The sequence below is a fragment of the Papilio xuthus genome, unplaced genomic scaffold (genome assembly GCF_000836235.2).
Source record: "Papilio xuthus unplaced genomic scaffold, Pxut_1.1 DF828780.1, whole genome shotgun sequence".
Lineage (NCBI taxonomy): Eukaryota > Metazoa > Arthropoda > Insecta > Lepidoptera > Papilionidae > Papilio > Papilio xuthus.
In genome coordinates this window covers 220,289-237,901 of record NW_013529869.1, presented here as the reverse complement: position 1 = coordinate 237,901, position 17,613 = coordinate 220,289, and the positions used below count along the sequence as shown (strand labels likewise).

Here is a 17,613-nt window from a genome sequence, read left to right as displayed (position 1 = left end):
TCCAAAACATTGTCTCTCAATAGTCTAGCCAGTGTGACCAAGGATGGGAAAAAGAACACACTAAACTAAAAACAGGTCGGTCATGGTGATCCCAAATAAAAAATAAGGAGCGAAGGTCGTCCACAAGTCCGTGGGGTGCGGGACGAGGGGTGCAGGGGGGTGCGTCTGGCCGCATCGTTGCTAAGCGCATCGTTACAACGTTGTTACTTTTATTGCTGTGTTACCATTTGTAGTATGTATTTTGCGTACACAATGTTGCTAACGCGACATTTATGTAATCGTTATAATAGTCAGTTGGTGACTGTTGTTTACATTATGTAAGACTTTACTAGACGCATCATTTAACGACATACTTATCATTAAACACCATAAAAAGAGATAAAACAGTAAGAAATATCGCGAAGTGACTTGTGAGAAAGTATTGTTAGAAAGAAAATCCAAAAATGTGTCAGTGTATTGACCCAACACTAGCCTTACTAAAATGTCGACGTTTGTGTCCCCTCACTATTTATTCTGACACTGGACTTTGTAACGAAAGCACGTCATTCGCGCCAAATGATTCAAATGTCTAAAATTATATAGAAGTCAGTTTGACTTTCTAGTGTAATAAATCTCAGCCGGATAGTTCTTCAATCATGATTTATATGTGTTTATTTTCAATAATATAATAGAATTTCAGTTCATGAATGTTTAGGTAATTAACGTGTTTCTCTAAATTCGACCCAAATACCCAGAAATATAATTGATGTATGCAAATATTAACCTTGTGTTGATATTCCTTCAATATACAAAACTAGAAGGTTGCCAACAAAAACATCACGAATACGTGCTCAGATCGATACGACTGATTGGCATTGATTTACTTCCTCATAACCTCGTGAAAATATACATTTTATTTATATAATTTTAATTCAAATAATTAGCAAAATTGCACTATGCATATTTTAAACAGTCGCTCCATTTAAAGCCAATTTTAATAAATATATAATGTCAGTAACCGAATGGTGACTTGATAAAGGTCGTTGAGCGTGAAAGCGATGCAAGGAAGTAGACGGAGAAGTGCAAGTGTACAAGTGAACTGGTTTAAGCAACAACTTGCCCGCCGGAGACCCAGACAAAGCATATCCTTCTCGCCGTCTGGTTCATTGTGTGTCGACGAAAGGGAGAACATACCCGGCGGGAGGATATTGATCGATTAAAATTAACATTTCCCATTGTCATGAACAAAATTCGTACCAATGTGTACTAAATTATAAATAAATCACAAATATAATTCAGTGTAACATATTTGAAAAACAATTTTTATCAGTTCTTGTAAAAAATGTATTCAATGTTGCGTCTAGCGCCAGCTATCGGCGGCGAAATTAAACATCGAATCGTTAGTTTCGCTGCTCGCCACCAGATGGCGCTGTACCTCGGCTACGATCGCTCGCGATGTTCTATCACGAACGGTACATGTTGAATGAATGGTGAGCGGGCTTGTTTTTACGGCTCACTACGAGGCGCGTGGCGTACGCACCGATGTCAACGAACCCGTGTTTATTACGGCACGTTCTTACATTATAAAGCAAAGCAACAATTAGAGCTCGCCGTTTCGAGAACTTCACACTTCACGATCACTTCTGATTAGGGCTGATACATTTACATACTAGAAGTTAACTTTGTTACACTGAAGGTGTTGGATGCAAGGAAACGCGCTACTCTTTGTTCGCTAATTCAGAAATAATTCTCCGATGTTTTTTAATTTAATGTTTAAATTTATAAATCAGACGTTTATTAAATAAACTTAATTTAATCTTTACAAGAATAATATTCGTGAAGATGCAGTTTTTTTATTTTTTATTTAATTTGATAACAGTCTTTTTTCACGCATCTACATACCAGAGCGTTTATTGACAAAGATTGCCCGCACACCTACAATTTAGTGCAATTAATTTGCATTTAAACATATTGTTCAATCACTTTCAGTTATCAATACGATGGTAATTAATACTGATTATATAAGGACTCCCTTAAACGGTAAACAAACATACAGGTAATCGTTGGGTGCAGGGGGTGGGGGGGGGGGAGGAGATCGGGTCTCTTTGTTCTCAGTGACCGACATACAGCGCGGGCTTTAGGTCGTTCACAATTTCGGCACCGATCCGCACCGCAGGGCGCGAGGTCGTTGCTCCCGCGCGGGCCCGAGGCACCTCTCCTCTCCTCTCTTACAGCCTCTCCTTGCCGTAACAACTTTTACGGTCAACGAATGTATGTACGCAACGAGAGCGTAACCCACATTATTTTTTTTAACTGTCAGCTTAAAAGTTCAGCGACCCCTCGCTTGTGTTTATTGAGAGCGTCCCACGACGAACCCCCCCCTCTAGTCCCCCGCCCGCCCGCCGCACCGCCTTTACGATTTCCTGTGCGGCCACACTGCATGTCACCGATCTGTCTTTGTTACATTATACATATGAATTATTAATATCAAATATCTATTTGTGTTCCACTGTAACACCGTTTTACTTTAGTTTTAAACAATACAATTCTATCTTTTTATAATAAATTACAATACATTAAAAAATTATTGCAATTTATAATAAATTCTTTACTATTTTAAAATTTAAGTAGGTATTAATGTCGCTTCAATATATGTATAATGTATTTATTTGAGTAAACGTTTTTAAACATAAAAACAATATGTTTTCGTATATTTCGATTTTATAATTTTGTATATCAAACAGATTTTGAATAACTGAATCTTTGCAAATTTGTTTTGTTCTAGTAATATTTGCAAGGTAGTGCTTGTGCTCGCGCTTCACAAAGAAGGTCGGGGTGGATGACTAGATTGCCTTTAATACTTGGCAATGTCTATCCTAGAATAAATATGTCCGTCACGTAACACTTGAGTCGTAAAATGATACGTGATAAGTGAACGGCATATATGAATCAGAGGCACGATATGAATCAGTTGCTTGTGTTATCAAGTAAACATCTGCCAAGCGACGGTTAGGCGATGAGGTCGGTCGCTGTTCCCCGGTCGTTTCCTCGGAAACCGAGCGATGCGTCAGCATGTTTTGAAACGGGCCCCGGCGGCAGAGTCGTCGTCCGCGACACCGTTAGCCGCCGCACCGCCGCACCGTCGATACTAGAACCTTCCTAAACGCAACGAACCGAAAGTAACTCGGTCACCGCCCCACACGACCATAAACTCAAAATTTAAATTATAAAAATTTCCTTATTTGTGCAATAGTCGACGACAATCGACAATAAACGTTGAATTGTGTCAATGTAACGTTAGAGCGGGCGAGCGCAGCGTCGTGTCGAAAAGTCTAGATGCGAGAGCGACGCGGCGCGACCCAAATCGCAGCGCTGTCGAAACTCCTCGAGGCCACATCATAAGCGTTTCCTCAGATACCAACCTACACTTGCTTTACTCTTTATGTACAAAACAAAAATCTGACCCCGATAAACTATTCAATATCTCTGATTAATTTATAATTATTATCACTATGAAACCAAATAACAATATATTGAAGGATAAAAACTAATATTAAATTATTTATTTTGTCCTATTTTATAATACTCCAGTTGTCATTATGTCACATAACATCATTGAATCCGTAGGTACCTTAAGTTATATAAAAACTATATGTGATGCATGTAAATCTATTTAGGAGAACTCATTTATTATTAGTTGAGGAGTTATTTGGTTTTAAATAATTAATATGGGCCGTTGATGATTCAGAAGTGAGTAGTATTATGCCGTTAGTCAGTGGCCAATCAAATCGTGTCATCTCTGCGTTGTGTCCGCGCAACCGTCTCGCTCAAGAAATACATATTTTTAGCTCAAAATTTAATAAAAAAAAACTATGTAACTGTACAAAATTAATTAATTCCGATGGTTTATCAGCAAGTAGCGATGTAAATTGACACATGATTGAGAAAATGTAATAGATCAATTAGGTATATAAATAAACACTGTAGTTATTTACGTATTGATAAAAAAAAAACCAAATGTGTACATTAAAAAAATGTTGTTAATTCTTTTTAAATTAATAGTAGTAGGGTCAGCTCTTATTCATTATTCTGACTCATGCATTCAAGAATATTTAGTATTAATATTGTGTATATTAGTTTCATTAAAATTATTGGAGTAAAATAAAGGAGTACGTTAGTAACGTGACCTAGTAATATGTGAATCACTTGCAATTGAATTTGGCCTGCAGATAATACTCGAGTGCCGGCCACAAAATAAACTGAATACTTTTTAGAACTCAAAACGATGTAACCGTGTTATTTAATTAACGGCCGTTGACCCTATAAAATCATTCTACTAATTGACAAACCAAATAAACAAGTCATTAATTTATAATTAAGCTTATATTTTGATTATTTGTTAAAGTCCTGGGAATTATTACAAATTTTATAGGTCACGAAAAATAATTTTTCAATATAAAACTAACAAAACGTTTGCTCGTGTCATAACTATGTATTTCCTAATAAATGTATGGATAAGCTAAATACGTATCTACGATATATCTTTCGTTACTTATGATCGTAATAGCGAAGAAGTGCGGCGGGGAGGGGAAGGTAAGGTTTTGTTTTCGCATCGGCGGTCGTCGACCGCTCGGCCGGTCACTGCCCGCGGTGGCCAATTATGGGCCACTCGTACACCGCACAATGGATCGATGGCAGCTTGAAATTGGGCCACCGAGCCGAACTGCCCCGCGCCGCGCCGCCCGCGCTCCCCGTTCGCTCCGCGCCGCACCGCGCAGCCTCTGCGCAGCTACACCTCCTCCGGCTAGATTCACTCGCAATCACAATCAAATAAATTGACAACTATTCTCTCAAATGATCATGGGGCGGTCGACGTTTAAAGCGCAAAAAATATACTAACTTAGCAACAACTTACGCTCTCATGAATAATAATGAAGTAGTGCGAACACGATTAATTGTGGGGTTTAGTAATCGAGTGTGTTCTCATAGTAAAATTATACTAGCGGCGATAAAAACTATCGGCAGTAGTAAAGGCGCGTTTAATTGAATCAATAATGAAATTGGATCAATGCACCCCTAGCTAGGAGCGCGCGCGCATTGAGGTAGGCCGTGACGCGACTGACGTCACCGGGCGCGGTCGTCGGCCCCGGGGCTCGCGCGGCTCCCGGGCCCGGGGCGCGGGGGAGTGCGCGGGCCGCGGGGCGCGCTCCGCAGTTGTGCAATCGAGCGGTCGTCGACCCGGGGTGAACGGCCTCACGCCGCGACGCCCGCCGGGATGCGCCCGGCCTATATCCGGCGCACCGGTGCAGCAGCGGCGGCGCATTCTAGAGCGACGTGGACCGTTAGGAGCGCGAGCGCGGGGGGCGCGCAGCGCGGAGGGTGGAGGGCGCGCGGTACGGCGCGGTGCGGGGCGAGGGCCACTCTCACTTTCTCGGTTGGGTCGGCGGCCGGCAAGTAGGTCGCGCGGGTAGGCGAGCGCCGCGCGGCGCAGCGGCGGCGCACAGTCAGCCGTCGGCCCCCGTACGTGTCGGTGCAGTGCGCAGAGTAGTGCTCAGCTCGTAGCTCCGGTCGGTCGGTGTGTGCAGTGAGAGAGCAGAGAATAGTGCAGTGCGCGGCGCAGCATGGCGTGCGGCGCAGAATTGCGCGAGCGGCACTCGGTGCTCGTGAGCATGCTGGAGGCTCGTCGCGAGTCCAGCGACTCGGGCTGCTCCAGCGACGAGAGCTCAGACCCCGAGCGGGAAACTAACTGCAGCTGTGATTCCCAGGGCTTCTTCCGCCGCTCCATACAACAGAAGATACAGTATCGGCCGTGCACCAAGAACCAGCAATGTTCCATCCTAAGAATCAACAGAAACCGGTGCCAGTACTGCCGACTCAAGAAGTGTATCGCCGTCGGCATGAGCAGAGATGGTGAGTTTCAATGAATTATAAACTTTTTATTTTTGATTACACAGACTACGATTTTTTATAAACTATTATGAGTTTTAATTCTTCATAAAAATATTAGACTAAATGTTTCTTTAATAATAAAAACAATTTAATATTTTACTCCATCAAAACACATTTCTAAAAGTGTTAGAACTTGATTAAATTTCAATATATTGAAATGATATTGCTTGAACATAATAGTTTTTAAAAAGTAAACGTATATTTGGATATCTGGCTTGTATTATGCGCGTAAATTGACTCACACTTGGCGTACGGAATTATGCAACAGTGTGAGGTGGTGTATTTGTGGGTGTGTGTGTGTGTGTGTGTGTCGCAGCTCGCGGGGCCGCACGCATACGCAATTAGCATGGGAAGGTCGTGCGCGCAATCCGGCGTGGACGGTAGATAGGTGGTGGTCTCGTCAGGCAAGTGGGCCGCGCGGCGCGGCACAGCGCGTGCCGGACAGATCCTATTTCGCCGTGCGCGCATTGCTGCAGGGTGGAGCGCGCGGGTCGCGGGGGGGTGTGGGTTATGCAAGCGCGGGTGAGCGCACGCTAAGCGGGTCGACGGCCGCGGCCGCTCGGTGGCCGCTCGCCGCTCGCCGCTCCGCGATTCGGCAGTTGCGACACCGCACGCCGCGAGCCGCGCGCCGCTCGCGGCCGTTCACGCAACGTGAAAGCGGAGAAAGGTGCATTTCGTAAGCGCGAGAGTGAAATTTATGTTTTCACTTTCATAATGCAGTTCAACGCTCCTCGATGAAGTAGTTTCGCCGGATTCATTATCTAAGCAATTTGTAGCAATACAAAACATATTAGTTATATTCTTGGCCTCATTAATTATTTTAGTTGGAAATTACATATACGATCATCGACAAGCAGATATTAATATCGGCAAAATTTCTGTTTTGCGGTAAAATAAATGATTTTATTAGAATAACGCTAAAATGTTGTAATTTACGTCAACATACACTTCGTTCTTAAGATGCGTAAATATTTAGTCAACCGAAGTTTTAGTTTTGCCGCTCGATAACAGATGGCGCTCTCTATACCTTTAATTCAGCGCTGTAGGCTGATGTGCGGAGTTTAATTGAACTAACGTCGATTCATTTTAGGAAACTAAACATGCAACGGTAAATTATATGCAGTAGACTCTGTAATCATATAGCAATTTCTGAAAAATATTACTTAAATCAATTATGGGTATATTTATACACCTTATCATTTTTTAAAGTCTGTAATTTTCACGTGGTAGAGTTTAAATATGATGAATGCAGATATAGATTGTTTTACAGTTAGGAAGAGTAAGGTTGATATTTTATAGTTCAATTTTTTTTTTTAATTAATCGGGCACTTTGAGAAGTTCATTTAAAAAATGTAGTCATCAAATCGCTCATTCGCGTTATGATGCATAATGTATTTTTTTGTTTTTGTTATAAACCAAATTATTTTAAGCGATTTAAAAACGTTGCTATTGTCGTATCAGATTATATTGTGAATACAAGTAAAAAAGTAAATTAAAGCCGCTTCAACATCATAAACAACATAAAAGACTGCCACAACGTGACACATGATGGCTTTAAGTATTCAATGAATTATTTTAAATTATTTAAATAGAATTGTGTCCTTGTATTTGAAGACATCTTATTTTGGCAATAGGATTGGAATGGAAATTGAGAATGGTAGGGACCTGCGAACGCGGGTCATAAGGTAGGGCGAGCGGGGCAGGCGGGCGAGGGGCGGGCGGGGGGATCTGCGCGGAGTTTATTGACGGCGCCCCCCTCCCCGGTCCCCCACTACCCTCCCGCTTCAAGTTCAAGGTTGTGTCGGCGCGCGCCGCGGCGCAGTGCGAGGGAGTCCGGCCCGCGCACCGGTCGTCAGCCCTCATCGCAATCGCTATGTCAGTGCCTCGTTCGCCAGTCCGCCACGAGAACTCGAGCGTCGCTCACTGTCCGCTCTCGCTGCTAGCAACTCGCTGACTTCGACTCAAACATTGGATTACCACAACTACAATAAAGGATTACAGTGTTTGTGTTTAAAAATAAATAAATTAACTTGTGCTATGTGACACTTATTAAAACTGACTTCAACATAAAGTTACCAATTTAGTTATCAGTGGCCATCGGCTGTGAATTACTAGTTATTAGTGTAAAACAAATATGGTCTCAGACATGGGAGAAGATTTACCAATACTTAAGGGGATCCTCAACGGAGTTGTGAAATATCACAATGCTCGTATGTATTATTTATGTTTATTTCATCTTATCACGTATTAATTACATGTATTCTATGTTGATGTGTTTTATTAAATTAAACAATTTATATTTAATTCTCTTATAACAGCAAAAAAAATTATATCTTACATAAAGTTTAAACATTAATCAAGATTGGATTGTTGCGATATTTTGGATAACTATTTTGAATTAACAATAGTTACTGCAGTTAGTTCAGAGTAACAGATTTTTTTTATTGTTTTATTGCTAATGTGATTTTTTTATTGAAATCAGTTTAATTTTTACACACTTTTATTGAAATTTTTCCTATTCAAATTTGTAATTTTTTTTAATAAGTAATAGTTTTATTATAGTAATAGGTAAATAAATAAAATTATAGGAAACTTAAATTTAGTTAATATTAGTGACCTACTGCCTATTTGTTGTAAATCTAGTGTTCAATATTTTATGATAAAGTATTACAATGTAATCGAGCGAAAATATCAATAAAGCATTGTGAAACAATGTCAACGACACAAAGTGAAACAGTTTCGATCGGGCGATAGCGAACAATAGGTGGAACATCTGGTGCGGCCCACATCGGCCAGGGAAAGTCAGGAGAAATGGCGAGAGGGCGCTCTCCGCTTTCGTTTTCAATCGTGCGTCGGCCGCGAACACTTTCACCGGCGCTTGCGCACCCCGCGCAGTCCCGCGCCGCCCCGCCAAGCGCCGAGCGCGAGAAAGTCGTAACACTTTTTATATGACCTCGCGACTCGCGCTTTGTCACTCTTCATTCGAATTAGTTCACTGAATCGCGACGCTTTCGGCTTTGTGCTGTGTGCTCGACGAACGAGGGGTCGTTGCGACGGCCGATGAACTCTACCCCGCGCGTCAGCTGCGCGTGCCCGAGCACCCGTATACGTTCATGTCGGCCCGCAGCTGCCGTTTCAACTATAGAGCCGCGACCTTGCCCAACAAGCCCTCCCTTAGCCCCGTATACACTTTATAACAAACAAAGATGGTCACAGGGGGTGGAACGAAATGCACTTTTAACGGTTGGCCCATATTGTTTCATAATAATAATATAGTTATAATAATAATTAGACATTTGGACATGTTTTTGAACTTGTGTTTTGTTTTGTCGTAGCCGTGCGATTCGGACGCGTTCCGAAGAGAGAGAAGGCGCGCATCCTGGCCGCCATGCAGCAGTCGTCATCGTCGCGCGCACACGAGCAGGCCGCGGCTGCCGAGCTGGAAGACGCGCCGCGGCTGCTGGCCCGCGTAGTGCGTGCCCACCTCGACACTTGCGAGTTTACACGCGATCGCGTCGCCGCTATGCGTGCGCGCGCTCGCGACTGTCCCACCTACTCACAACCCACTTTGGTGAGTTAACATATACTTTTTTATGTAAATATGTCTACTGACTCTATCATTTAATTAATTTATATCTTCTTGTAAACTGTCATTGACTAACCAAATGTTTTGTTTGTTGCAGGCGTGTCCGCTGAACCCAGCGCCAGAGTTGCAATCTGAGAAAGAGTTTTCTCAGCGGTTCGCCCACGTGATCCGCGGCGTGATCGACTTCGCCAGCCTCATTCCAGGCTTCCAGTTGCTCACGCAAGATGACAAGTTCACGTTGCTAAAAAGTGGTCTCTTTGACGCTCTGTTTGTGCGACTCATTTGTATGTTTGATGCGCCGCTCAATAGCATCATCTGCCTTAATGGACAGTTAATGAAACGGGACTCTATTCAGAGCGGTGCTAACGCGCGGTTTCTCGTTGATTCTACATTTAAGTTCGCGGAACGCATGAACTCTATGAACCTCACGGATGCCGAAATCGGACTCTTCTGCGCCATAGTTCTAATCACCCCCGACAGGCCCGGCCTCCGCAACGTAGACTTGGTAGAGCGTATGCACGCCAGGTTAAAAGCTTGCCTGCAGACCGTCGTCACACAGAACAGGCCCGACAGGCCCGGCTTCCTTCGCGAGCTGATGGACACGTTGCCCGATCTACGCACCTTGAGCACGCTCCACACGGAGAAACTGGTAGTGTTCCGCACCGAGCACAAGGAATTGCTAAGGCAACAGATGTGGGGAGAGGAGGAAGGCTGTTCATGGGCGGACTCTGGACCCGAAGAGTCGGCGCGCAGTCCGATCGGCTCCGTGTCGAGCAGCGAGTCCGGGGAGGTAGGCGGTGAGTGCGGTACACCACTACTGGCCGCCACGCTGGCTGGCCGCCGGCGACTTGACTCGCGCAGCTCCGTCGATGAGGAGGCGCTAGGCGTGGCGCACCTGGCGCACAACGGCCTTACTGTCACGCCCGTGCGACCGCCGCCGCGCTACCGCAAGCTTGACTCCCCTACGGACTCTGGCATCGAATCCGGCAACGAGAAGCACGAGCGAATCGTGGGCCCGGGATCGGGCTGCTCGAGCCCGAGGTCGTCGCTGGAGGAGCACGCGGAGGACCGGAGACCGACGCCCGCCGACGACATGCCCGTGCTAAAACGAGTGCTGCAGGCGCCACCGCTGTACGACGCGCCACTGCTCATGGACGAGGCGTACAAGCCGCACAAGAAGTTCCGTGCGATGCGGCGCGACACGGGTGAGGCGGAGGCGCGACCGGTGCCCTCGCCGCAGCCGCCGCCGCGCGCCTCGCTGTCGGCAACCCACACGGAGCTGGCGCGCAGCCTGCGCGAGTGCCCGCGCATGACGCCGGAGCAGCTGAAGCGCACCGACCTCATCACGCAATACATGCGGCGCGGCGAGGCGTGTGAGCCGTGCGCGCCGGCGCCGCTGGCCCCGCTGGCGCCAGCGCCCGTGCTAGCGCTGCAGGTGGATGTGGCGGACGCGCCGCTAAACCTGTCAAAGAAGTCGCCGACGCCGCCGCGCGCCTACATGCCGCGCATGCTGGAGGCGTGAGGCCGGCCCGCGGAGCCGCAAGTCTCCGCCACCCCCCACCCCGATCTACTATAAATTCAATAAACTATGTAGTTAATGATCGTTCGCAAATCGGTTTAATATAATATGTGATAATTCGGTTAAGACGCGTGCGTGCGTGCGTGCGTGGCCGGTGCGGGACGAGGAGAGCGCAATAGACTGAAACATAATTTAAGACTATATAAGTATAATTTATAATGCAATGCAGCGCCGGTCGCGGTGTGTTTGTGTGTGTATTGTATGTGCGTATGTGAGCGTGCTCAGTCATTTGTTTGTTAATATAATGACAGGTTGTCGAATTAAAATAAAACAAACTTGTAAAAATTTTCTATGACTTTGATTCCATTCCTTTATATAACACATCTTACGCATTTACCTGGGGGTGTGGCTGTGGCGCCCGCCAAGTTCACATCATTACTTGAGAACACAGTTATTTAGAATCAATTTACAGCACCTAAATACGCATAAATTCTTTGCGCATCAAACAAATTACATAAATGGCCCGACATATACACATCGATCCAAACCAAGATGTCTTACATCTCTTAATATAAAAAAAATATTAGTTTAATTAATCGAGGCGATAGTAGTAACTACGATAAAATGTATACGTTAAAGTTACCAGATACTTATAATAAGCTCATCGTCAATAACAAAGCGTTGACATGTCTCTTATTAAGAGAAATCTTGTTAAATCTAAAAAGATTGACATCAGCAACAATTCGAGGGCAAAGCAGAGGTGTGACGACAAAGGACGACATCGGTCGTCGACACTCAACACAGCAGCCGCATTTCCGTGCGCCGCGTCGCTGACCCCGCGCCTCACGCTGCCACTTCCGTGTTCCGGACGTGCCGTCGCACGATCTTTTCCTGACTTCTCAATGCTACAATTAAATTTAAACTTAATAGAATATACAAACTAAATTTTTATAGCGGAAATCTTTTAAAAAATTTAGAACTGAATAAATCAAATCTTTACAAAAATTTACTACATTATTCTTTTAATCTAAGAGTGCATCCACATCTCGCGAGCTGTTCACGGCCTGAGCATTTGCTAGATGTAGATGTAACCTAATAAGACATTCTAAACTATGCAAGTTAATACAAGTTATTATAGAATAGGGAAATAAATAATATATTTTACTTCACTCCATATAACATCCACTGTATAAAACGACGCCAAAATGCTCAGTCGCTCGAGCCCAGGATTTGCAATTTGGACTTACCAAATTGCAAATCCTGGGCTAGTACTAGGTTGAAAATAATTTCAAAACAAATTAACATTTTCACGTTCCACTGTCGCAACTCTATCTCTTGTACACCATACGCTACCTTTTGAGGAGGAAGGCTGTATAAATGCGAAAGTTAGATGGATGGATGTTTGTTAGAAGGCCTCTTTAAGGCTCAACAGATCTCGACAAAATTTGGTACAAAATGAAGAAACTGGAAGAACACAAAAGCTATATTGCCGAAAATGTACACGGTTCTCGTTGGATTCATTTAACTTACATAATTACCTGATAACTTCGCAACGGTTTAAGTTCCTAATTAAAACTGCTTTGGTTATACCTTTGATAGAGACATTCAATCAGGTTCTACATTGTTGTCTTCTTTAATTACTTATATTTCTACATAACTCGATTAGGATCTGCAACGTACACATTAGCTACATTTAGGGATGGGCTGCAACATAACAAAAAAATAAAACATGGGATTTCGGTGGGTACAGGGCGCATCGGTGTATCGTTTGCAAAGGATAGCGGACGGGTGTATTGACCGGCGCGGCGCGGCGGCGCGTCGGCCCTGCACTTGACTCGTGCCGTTGTCGGTGCATCGCCCTGCGCCCGCCTGCACCCCGCGATCCCCGCCCTCATCCCGGACACCCCACACCAACGTACAGCACCCTCCATCCAGATCCTTGCACATGCCATCTGCTCCCTCCTACACAAAATGTCAGGGGTCAAACCCCCGTGACTTTATTGCACGTGATATTTATTAAGTTCCTCTTTAGATAAAGCTAGATGTTGTATGCTTTATCAGCTTTTTGACGAAACGTTAGCTTTCCATTGCCAAAAATTTCCCAAATTCCCATTGTAGTATTTTCAAGAAAACAGGTAAATACGTTTCTGTCTTCAAAAGACCTAATTCAATGTAAAAAAATCTCCTTTGTATACCTACATATTAGAGGACATCGCACAAAGACATGATAACATAATATGTTTATTTTGAATAGACAAAGTATGTATATTTTATTTACCTTATTTGCAACTTAATGTGCATTGTAGGTATGTTTTCTCTGAACGTTTGAATATCACCTCAAGAGCACATTATTTTTATAGCACTGAGATAAATTTTAGTATCTGCTGATAGCATTTAACAGCTAGCCATGTTGCTAGTTGTTTTGTAACGTTTACTTAATTTTTTACACACCTGGAATATACTACAACGTAATTTTTTTTATTTTTTTTAATATAAAATAGTACATTTATTTGAAATTTACTAATGATTCTCTGAACTATTTCAACTTATGTCTAAGCTACTAAGGTTTCCGACAATTGATTAGCGGATTTCGGACCCACAACTACTTTGTCGTATGACCCTATCTTAGTTTTTAGGTTAAGACTATTGGCGCTTTAACGACTAAAGAACGCTTAATTAAGTCACAAAGTAGATTAAGTTACCACTACATCTAAAATTTAATACCAACAAATCAAACTCTGTCTAATTGTAGTGACGTTCAGACAAATTATGTTAATCAATAATTCTACAGGGTTACTTTAGGAAAGAATAAATGGTTTAATTTATTAAGGTTTGTACACGTGTTATGTGTCTGGTAGAGTGATGTTATGTAGACATAGTGTGAGTATACAAGACCTCCAGGCGACGTCGAAAGCCCCGAACTGGCCGCGACCTGCGACCTTGCCGCGCGAGGTCATGCCCGCGCCCGCGCCCGCGCTCCGGTTCAAGCGGAAACAGGATGCCTCATATTTAATAATACACCAATATCATTGAAATGTATGACATTTAATCTAAATAGAATAAAACAAAAGTAATTACTTTAACTAACCTTCATTGCTACGTATTTTTTCACATTTTCTATTAACTCACAAATTGTAAGGTTACGTCATCTACTATGGAGACAATATTTCTCACAAAAACGACACGCAGCAGCTAGGTGATAAGGTTTTTGCTAATATTTTATTGAATTTACTTTATTACCTTATGATATTAAATTTGCACAAGATGTAGGCGGAAAACGAGTGGGCCGGGGGTGGCGGGAGGGCACGTGGGCGCGGGGTGCGAGCCGGCCGGGGGTGGCGCGGGGCGAGTGCGGGACGGGGCGGGGCGCCCGGCTCCAAGGTCGCAGAGTCACAGCCGGGCAAGGTCGGCGTGCCCGCGCGTGCCCGCTCCCGCACCCGCCCCGCACCGCCCGCACTTCACACCCGATCACTCCCTAGATTTGCGTGGGACGTGACCTTTATCCACGCTCTGGAACAATAATTGTATATTACGTACATAAATACTTAATGTTTTAGGCTTACATAACAGTTACACTAGACATGAAGACAGGTATTTATTTGATTGATTGATTAGAAACATTATTATATAAGTAAATGGTATCTCTTATATGAGTGGTTAGAAAAATTTAAAGTCATACAATGTAATTTTTACATTTGTTCTTTTTATTTATCACTAGTTGAATCCGACATGCAACGCCAAAATATAAATAATGACAAAATTAAAATTATCAAAATAAATCAAAGCTATTGGTTAAAAAACATGTTTTACGGCACAAACCTTTTCTGGCTCCAGCAGAATACCTTTACAGTGTCAGTGTCAAGTTCTGTTTGACAAACATACAGAAATATTAAAGTTTATTGATAAAAGAAAAGAAGATAAAAATAAAGAAAAGATAAATGACACAATGTGTTTTTCCACTCTTGTGGAAACGGGCGCGGAAGCTGTGGGAAGAAGCGATCGATAAGAGGACCTTTAGGACGCGCGCCGGGCACCTGCTTCTGACCTTTTGACCTTTTTATAGTTTATTTTTAATATAAAAAATGATTATCCACATGGAAAGTTTATATAACGGAATGTTAATATAACGGAAAATACATACCCAAAGTGAGTTTTGAAGACACCAGACATAGCAATATAACATGTTGATGACGTAGGTACTAAAAAAGGCGATTAATAGATATAATAACCCATATCCAACATATACATACTTATTTATATGCAAAAATTAATTGTAATTACATAATATTTTTTGTTTAAAACATATATTAAAATGAAATATTATTAAAGTCGGAAAAATAACTAGTCAGTAAGTAGGTATTTAAAAATAATATCTCCATTATAATCTTAGTTGTATAATCTGCGATTAGAAGTAAAGGTATTTACATATTTCCGCGTTCCCTTAGCGAAGAGCAGAGAGGTGGCGTAGGATTAACCCCCTTTGACCTTATCCGACCTTTCTTCTCTTACCTAAAGCTTTTTATTAAAACTTAAAACAGTACATTTAACTTGGTGATATTAAGCCTTCAGATTACGTTGATCAGATGAGGATTTCAAAAACTTTTAACTTTTACAAGTGTACCTGTATATTGTTTTGGTTAAAAACCGAAACGACTAAAGCGATTTTGATCGGAACTTTAATGGAAAATAGATTATGTATCCGGTTGTGACATAGACATTTTTTTTCTTTTTTTTAAATATCATGCTGCCAATGTTGCAGGTGACAAGTAGTTAAATAAAACGAATATAAATTATTGTAACTACAACGGCAATTTTTAACTTCAATAATATTAATAGAACAATATATGAAAGCTTATATTTTACGTTATAAATTAAACACGGTAATTAATATGGCGAAACCAGTGTTGATCTATATTCATAGACAAATAAACTAATAAACAAAATCTTGTGTCTACTACAATTTTTTTACATGTTAAGACAGTGACCTTGATGTCAGGTATTTGTGAGCAAGAATTTAGGTCAGCTGGGGAGGATCACACAGAATATACTATGAAAATGAGGACACTCGAAGGTTTATATCAGATTCATAAAACATGTACTTATTTTTGTTTAATTACGTTTTCTATTACCCGATGCAAACGTGAATTTGTCCACAGAGAGGCAGACAATTTTTTTCATCAGTTTTGGAAAAAAGAGGTAATTTTTGTACAGGGGCGTATTTTAAATTAAAACACGCTAATCTTAATGTTACTAATAATATAAATGCAAAAGTTTAGCTGAATCGATTATTGTTACTTGCCTTCAAAACGGCTAAACAGATCATGCTGAAATTTAGCATAGGCTGGAAGAATACCCTATGTGTTGTATGTATAATATTATAATTTTTTAATTTTTATTTTATTAAGTTTTTTTTATTCCACATGTACGTAGTTGCGAGCTACTTCTAGATCTGAATAAGAACTATGCTAAAAAGAGTACATTCGAAGTCTCATAAAGTCCCATTCTCAGTGTTCTTAAGGGTTAAGACAAGCTCCTTTGTTTCGAAGATTCCTGATACATAAAAATTATACGCTCGTCTTGTTTTAGATACTGCCACAAATATTAATATCAACATACGTATAATATAATAATTATTATAAATTTTTATTGAAGAGAAATCCAAACACGAAAATTTACTCAACTTAAATCAAAGAATCTAAATTGTAGATAAGGGAATAGAATCGGGTGTTCTGACAGGGCCGACTTTTGTCGGTTGCATAACTTAATGTTGTGAGAGGCTGTGAAGCTGAGCGGTCGGGAGTGTTCTGGAGCGAGGGTGCGCGAGGTGTGGGGCGGCGGGCGGGAGGGGTGTCGAGGTCGCGGCAAGGTCGCATGGCAGCTACATCCAGTCGTACCATCCCTAGACCGCCGTGCCGCGCCGAGGCAAACATTCAATCTTATCACATACAGCATACGTGTCAACGAATGTTTTAAACACTATCTTATATTACGGAAAAAAGAGTAGTTATTTAAAACCATTATCACGTCTTTATCTTATTCTTGTGTAATGTTTGCAAACTCAAGGTTGTTCCACGTCTGTAGGTATACGAAACGATTCGAGCTCTCTGTATTTTGTGTGACTTGTGTTAGATATAAAAAAATCAACATTATATTTCCTTATTTTATTTCCTAGAACATGAGTTATCTAACACAATCATGTCCCTCAGGTTACGATAGGTTTCATTTATTAGTAGAAGTATGGGGGATAGTTATTGTGTTTTAGCTTCATCAGATATTTAATACCAACAAAATTCTATAGAACTTGGAAATATGAATGTGATATAAATCGTAACATTTTTGTCTTGGGTTGTTGGTCTTTTTTTGTTTCCTTGCACATGGAGAGTTTAAATTCTTAATTGTAAAATTATAATTTGTGAACTACAGATATCATTACGATAGTTTAATTATGTCAAAAGAAATAGTGTAGAAAAGTAAAACTTTGGTATAGAATTAAACAACTAATGCACTATCACGGTCTAACAAATCAATAACGAACCTGTGACCCGTAACACAGGCGGTTCGCCTCGCAGTCGACTGGTGG

At 42.0% G+C, this 17,613-nt stretch overlaps 2 protein-coding genes across 8 annotated transcripts in view; one reads left to right on the top strand and one right to left on the bottom strand.

Moving 5' to 3' along the window:
* The window catches only part of Eip75B (Ecdysone-induced protein 75B), an 84,575-nt gene extending 73,194 nt beyond the window's left edge, over positions 1–11,381 (top strand). For 3 of the 4 annotated variants that reach the window (XM_013326735.1, XM_013326736.1, XM_013326737.1), the window contains exons 3-5: positions 5,745–5,889; positions 9,264–9,499; positions 9,612–11,381. In XM_013326735.1, coding sequence (XP_013182189.1) covers positions 5,745–5,889; positions 9,264–9,499; positions 9,612–11,036 — 1,806 coding nt within the window. In that variant the 3' untranslated portion in view covers positions 11,037–11,381. Of the gene's footprint in view, positions 1–5,744; positions 5,890–7,717; positions 8,139–9,263; positions 9,500–9,611 lie in introns of those variants that run through there. The other variant, XM_013326738.1, reaches the window with a different exon arrangement.
* Positions 11,373–14,349, bottom strand: LOC106128378 (uncharacterized). Of its 4 annotated transcripts, XR_001228443.1 has the most exons (4): positions 14,122–14,334; positions 13,929–14,035; positions 12,624–12,702; positions 11,373–11,938 (listed from the first exon to the last, which is right to left on the bottom strand). XR_001228443.1 is itself a non-coding variant. In XM_013326739.1 (3 exons), the coding sequence occupies exons 1-3, from the start codon at positions 14,125–14,127 to the stop codon at positions 11,701–11,703; spliced, it is 351 nt and encodes a 116-aa protein (XP_013182193.1). In that variant the 5' UTR covers positions 14,128–14,334; the 3' UTR covers positions 11,373–11,700. The 4 variants fall into 4 exon arrangements, 1 of the variants encoding a protein (XP_013182193.1); XM_013326739.1 differs by lacking the exon at positions 12,624–12,702; XR_001228442.1 differs by lacking the exon at positions 11,373–11,938 and having other exon boundaries at positions 12,427–12,702.
* Between the last annotated feature and the right edge of the window lie 3,264 nt (positions 14,350–17,613).

Bases quoted from the DNA above. Each gene is read 5' to 3' on its own strand.
- LOC106128378 (XM_013326739.1), bottom strand. The intron at 11,939-13,928 runs GTCTTGTATACT...ATTTAATTGTAG, and splicing joins GCTTTCGACGTCGCCTGGAG to CATTGAGAAGTCAGGAAAAG.